Source organism: Panthera leo, chromosome E2 (genome assembly GCF_018350215.1).
Source record: "Panthera leo isolate Ple1 chromosome E2, P.leo_Ple1_pat1.1, whole genome shotgun sequence".
In the NCBI taxonomy this organism is placed as follows: domain Eukaryota; kingdom Metazoa; phylum Chordata; class Mammalia; order Carnivora; family Felidae; genus Panthera; species Panthera leo.
Genome location: NC_056693.1, coordinates 56,991,568 through 56,997,468, shown reverse-complemented (window position 1 = coordinate 56,997,468; position 5,901 = coordinate 56,991,568). Strand labels below are relative to the sequence as shown.

Here is a 5,901-nt window from a genome sequence, read left to right as displayed (position 1 = left end):
CCTTCCCCAGAGACAGCAGGGTCCAGCTTGGCTCGGGGACCTCGTCCGCTTCAGCAGGTCGGTTTCAGTCTCTGAATTTGTCCACGAGTGGTTTTGAGGGCCAAGCCCCCAGGCCCTGCTCGTCCAGGAGGAGAGACAGCTGCCTGCGAGCGTCCTGGTAGGGTCCGGCCTAGGACAGGACAGGAGAGTGGGGGGGCGCGTGCCTGCTGGGGGTGCGGGACCCAGGGGCTACAGGGGTGGCAAGGCGCTGACCTTGGCTGCCTCGTAGGTCTTCAAGGCCAGGAGGCAGGACTTCCCGAGAGCTCTGGCAGCCTGGCGGAAGGCCCGGAGAAAGGCTGCCTTGCAGAGGCGGGAGGGAGGCCCGAGGGAGGTCCTGGAGTTGGAGAGAGGAGGTGTGAAAATCCCAGATGGCAGAAAGACTATCAGGCCCGCGCCACGCCTCTCCTGCCACCTCCTTTCTCGCCCTGGTGATCTTGGGTTCGCGGGTGTCACAGGGTGGGTAATGGCAGCACCGGCCACGGTCCCAGAGCTAGGACTACAACCAAGCTGGGGACCAGATATACTCTCCCTCCCCGTGGGCAGGGAGACAGGGACCCCTCACCACCAGCCCGCCCATCGGCCTTTCTTACTCGGCCTTCACACGCCCGGTGGCCACATCCACAACCTCAACGTCGGTGTCCCCCAGGCTCCAGTTGAGGCTCAGGCCATGGCAGGCACTGGGGGTAGGATCCGAGGGGGCCACAGGGGGCCCTGCAAACAGGTGCAGCGTGGTACGGGCATAGGGCCCCAAGACCCCGTCTAGGTTGGGCCGGGTGTGGATGGCCCTGCTCAGAGTTGGGGGGTCGTGGCAGGGGTCGGCTGTGGGGACAGAGGCACGGAACGAGGTCTGAGTCACACACACCCCACCCCCAGCCCACCTTCCACCCTCACCACAGCTCCCCCCGCCGCCCCCTCCCCCACCAGGGGCCTCACCCAGGACAAGGCTGGTGGCGTAGAGGGGAGGCAGGAAGTGGGCGAGCAGGGCGCCACCCAGCCCTAGCACGACCCAGCGTGCCAGCTTGTCGCTGGTGGAGAGGCAGCCCACGTGGGTGTCGTGCAGGGCGGGCGCTACGTAGCTCACGGGCCTCAGCTCCCCGCAGATGTGGGCCTGCATGCGGGAGGACGGGCTGTGCAGGAGGCTGCCCTCAGCGGACGGTGGGAGGCTGCAGGGGGGCAGGGGGAGCGCAGGCACCGGACGCGAGAGTCAGGGCTGTCCTCCTAGCCCCCCCATCCTGCCCTCCCCGATGCAGGCAGACCGAGGGACCCCCCCCACCCCGGACCCCCAACATACTAGACGTCATGAGCAGCTCCCTTGGGGGTGTTGCTGATGTACAGGTGCAGGAAGATCCGGGGCTTGAGGGCAAAGGGGGGCCCGGGCCCAGGCTGGGGGGCCAGTACCGACCGTTCCTTGCCCTTGGGGCCACCCTGTGTCGCCAACAGGAGCTGCCGGAACAAGAACCTGGGAGAGGCAGGTGGCGAAGCAGCTGGGGCCGTGGGGCCCCGCGTCCTGCCCCGGGGCTGCCCCTGAGTGCCTGCCCTGCCCACCCCTCACCTGCGCAGGGCCCGGCGGGCCACCACCAGCCCGTGGCCGTCGTGGAGCTGCCGGCCCGAGAACTGCAGCCGGCGGGCACAGCTGCTGCTGCCCGTACCCAGCGCCACCAGCTGGTAGACCTCCTTGGCATGGCCCCTGGCGCCGGGGACCTCTGTAAGGCGAGGGGGCGGAGACGTGCCAGCCAAGGCAGGGGGCCCAGGAGGGGGGTGGGGGCTGCAGGCTGCGGGGCGGGGCAAGCCCTACCTCTCTCCAGGATGACCGCAGCCACAGTGCCCTTACAGGCCCAGTATGGGGAGGTCTTGTCCACCAGACGGTCAAAGCCGGCGCTGACCACGGCCGCGCAGCGCTGCTCGTGGGTCAGGATGTTCTCTGCACGTGGGGGGGGGAGGGGGAGGTGGGGGCCCCGCAGGCTGTGCCCCTCTCCTCACCACGGGGGCCGGGTCAATGGGGGCCCACCTACCTACACTCAGAGGATCGAGTGGAAGCCTGCTGGGGGTCTCTGGGGACTCTGGAAGAGAGACAAGGGGGCAGGTTGCCATGGGTACCAGCGCCTGCCCTCCGGTTTTTTGTCCTTCTGGAAGCCAAGAAGTTCCATCGGTGGGAGTGTGATCGGATCATCTTCCAGAAACCCCAAATTCCTGGGCTGCCCCCGGCCGGCCGGCCGGCCCTGCACCCCCAGGGTGGGGGGCAGGCTTCAAAGGAATTAGGGCAGGGGTCAGCTCACATCCCGCTCCCCGGCTCCCCACAGGCCAGGTCCTGATGCCCAGATGGTCTCTGTGACACCCCAACCGTGCACACGCCCCCACTGGGGTCACCGGCCCCCCTCACCTGGGCTCCCCAGCTGACTCCGGATGTAGCTGAGGGCGGAGAGCGCCGCCTGCTGTCTGGCCTCCGGCTTGCTGCTGGCCTTGACCGAGGGGCAGAGCAGGCCATCCACCTCTGCGCACGCGGAGAAGGGGAGGCAGGGGTCTGAGGAAGGAGGGAGGGGGGTGAAGCTGCGAGCCCACGGTCCATCCCCCAGGGGGCCCACCTGAGCCACGGCCCCCCTCAGCCGCTTCCTCCTCACCCCACCCCTACCCTCACTGCCACCTACTGGCCGTCGGGCAATTTTGCCACAAAAGAAAACCACGAAAAATAAAAGAGGGGGGCATTCACTACAAACGACATAATGACACGTGAAAAATGAGTAGCGATATTAAAAAGACTACCACAAAATACAACACGTTTGAAGGCACTCCAAACGTGCAGTGTGGATCCACGGCAGTCCTGCACGAGGAACGGATTTCGTTCTGGGGACCGTGGCCAAGGGCTTGTGTTCAAAGCCCCGCGTTCACGCACGGCATCAAATGGTTTTATTTGCTCGCCGATTCTGCTCCTTGGTCGGCAGCACGCTTTCTCTTTCTTGGCTAAAACGTCTTCCTTCTTTAAGAGAGGAATCCGTTTCCAAGTACCGGGCTGCCTGCGACGAGCCGAGGTCGGGACTCCTGTTGCAGGAGCCTTAGGGCAGAGATTCACTCCCTGTGGGAGGACATCCGGAATGCCCCCTGGCGGGTGCAGGAGGAGCCCTGGCATCGGAGAAGCTCCCGGGGCCGGATTGACCACAATGGGGCAAGTGAAGACACCTGGCGGACCACCCCCCTCCCCTCAACCCCGCCTGCACTCAGGCCTCCCCCGCCAGCTAACGGTGCCCATGGTGGGACAGAGCACAGGCCTCCCGGTGCACCCCTTGGTGCAGCCAAGGACAGGAGGTTACCACGTGCGCTCGTGCCCAGAATCATAACCTGAACCCGGTCCCGGGGAGACACATAAACCCAAATGGTAGGACTTTCCACGAAACCACCAGCCTTTAGTCTCCAAAAACATCAATTTTTCCTGGAGACAAAGACGGGCCGGGGAGTGGTTTTACATAAAAGGAGACTGAAGAGACGTGGCAGCTCCACGACAGGTCACGCCGCGTGCGAAAATGGTTATTACCGAGACAACCGGCAAAACGCCGGTGTGAGTGGTCGTTAGGTTACAACATTACATCAGTGTTCTCGTTCCCGAATTTGATCACTCGCCGTCGTTATGTAAACTAATGTCCTTGTTCTCAGGAAATACACTTAGGCATTCAAGGGGTAAACTAACTTTGGTCAGAAAAAAAAATAATGTATTTATAGATACATTAAGAGGGGGAGAGAGAGACATCCACAAAACGAAGGTGAAAAGGCTAACTGGATCTCGGTGAAGAGCTTCTAGGAGCTCTTCCTTACTATTCCTTACAATGTTACCAAATAAAAGCTAGAACTAAAAATAGCGCCCACCCACATAAACAAGGGGCAGGGGTATCCTAAGCAGAAGGGAGAGGCGATATAACCCAGTGGTTCACACAGTGCAAATCGGCTACAGCCTCTCTGGCCTCAGCCTTCCCGTCTGTAACGTGGGGACAAGACCATGCCTCTCTTAAGGAGTAGTCATGAACGCTCAATGAGTTCATGTGGCCGAAGCCCTTCCAACAGGGGCCTGGCTCATGGCCCAGGACCCAGGAAGGTGAGCTATGATCGTCTGTGCTGAACCCGTCTTCTTATTTTCTGCATTCTTGATGCTTCTGAATTTGGGGCTTTGATCCTGGAGACTGCCTCTCCTAGGACTGGCTAACTCCTAGAGAGGACAAACCACTTCCCTGCAAACGCACCTCTGACACAGAAACCAACCAATCCAGAGCTCATACCCCGGCCACCAACCCTAGATCACCCCACGGACAGGTACTGGGCAAGTAGGGATCCCCTCATAAGCCCAAAACTTACTCAGTGCCTTGCTTTGCACAATCCTAGGCTTACCCAGCGTACCTACCCTGCCTCAACCATTCCTTCCCAAGAAAACCCCAACAAAGGCCCTGCGTTTTTCTCTCCCCCCCTTTCTGCCTCCCAACCAGTTATGGTCCTGTCCCCTGTGGCCCTATGTGGTCAGGTCTGTCTCCTTTTCCTACGGATCTGAACTTCTTCCTCTTTGACGGTCATTTCCACGCCTGCTGCCTTACCACCCATGATGAAAAGAAGACCCAAGTACGTTTTTAATACGGTACCTTTTGGGCTATTCACTTGGGGTTCTCTTTGGCAGTTGTACAAACGCACCCAACAGCTGGACAGATAACTCTCTTACCATCTCCTTAGAAACTGGGAATGCTCTGGCATAAGGGAACCTGGTTTTGGGACCTGGGGTCCTGCTCTGTGTGTCTGTGTCGGAGGTGGGGGGGGGGGGGTGGGATACACTGAGGAAGAGGAAAGGACAGGGTAAGGAATACAGCTCCATCCAGGGCTGCCATGATCACACTGGGCTTGAGAAGTCACTCTGGGAGCTACAATGTCGGCATGGCAACTATAATTGCATGGGCTTGGCCCTCAGAAAAAAACAGTGCAGAAAGGCTGGGTGACCTGGGCCAAATCTCTTAACCTGTCGGAACTTTCAGAGGGCGACTTGCTGAGACCTCGCCAGTTGGATGTCTGGGGGGGGCTCACAGCAGGTCTCCAGCAGGCGGGCTCCAGGCTCAGGCCCAGCTCACGGTCCCTCCTCCACCCAGGGAGCGCTGCGATCGCGGGCCTCGGGGCCTCACCTGCCGTCTGGTCCTCTCGGAAGACCAGGGAGACGCCCAGACTGGCTGCATACTGCGTGAGCAAGGCCACGGCCTGGCCCGGCGGCGGGTCCTTGAGCTGCAGGCCCAGCTGTCCGGCCGCCTTCTGGAGGTCCCCGGCGGGCCCTGCGGGCAGGACAGAGACCCTGGGGGACCTCCCCATCCGTGCCCCCAAGTCTTCCCGTGCCCGGGCTGCCCCCAGCTCCCTGACTCCGGTCCCCGCCCTGGGCCCACCGTCCAGTGCTGCCGAGGCCTGGGGCTGCCCGTCCCTGTCGTCGTCGTTCTCCGCACTGGGGGCGACCGCGGGCTCCCAGGGGTCTTGGCCCAGGGTGGCTGAGGGCTGCCAGGGGCTGGGCCTGGGGTTGATTTGCAACGACGCCGCCAGGCGAGGCTTCCTGCGGCCGCCGTCATCCGTGCCTGGGGCGGCGCCGGCTGTTGAAGCCATGGCTGAACGCGGGGACCCGAGGGGACAGCTGACCCAATCTCGCTCTGACTGCGCCCTTTTACGCGCGTTGGCGCGGCTTCACGTGAGGAGCACGGGGCTCCGCGGACTTTGCCTGGCAAGCCCCGCCCCCACCTCGCTGCTGGCCAATGAGAGCCTGCAGGGCTATGTCGGACAGCCTGCCCAGCCAATTGGAAGGCCAGCCTCCTGGATCTCAACGGCCAGGATGCGGGGCCCTGGTTGAGCGATCTCGCCCTT

The 5,901-nt window shown here is 62.3% G+C and overlaps 1 protein-coding gene across 2 annotated transcripts; it reads right to left on the bottom strand.

Annotated features, from left to right (window-relative positions):
* ADAD2 (adenosine deaminase domain containing 2) lies at positions 1-5,901 on the bottom strand. Of its 2 annotated transcripts, XM_042920500.1 has the most exons (11): positions 5,436-5,899; positions 5,184-5,327; positions 2,420-2,560; positions 2,052-2,099; positions 1,835-1,960; positions 1,592-1,742; positions 1,331-1,498; positions 973-1,202; positions 630-858; positions 253-373; positions 1-169 (listed from the first exon to the last, which is right to left on the bottom strand). In XM_042920500.1, exons 1-11 carry the CDS (start codon positions 5,644-5,646, stop codon positions 65-67), a joined length of 1,674 nt encoding a protein of 557 aa, XP_042776434.1. In that variant the 5' UTR covers positions 5,647-5,899; the 3' UTR covers positions 1-64. The 2 variants fall into 2 exon arrangements, with proteins under 2 accessions (XP_042776434.1, XP_042776433.1); XM_042920499.1 differs by having other exon boundaries at positions 5,184-5,901.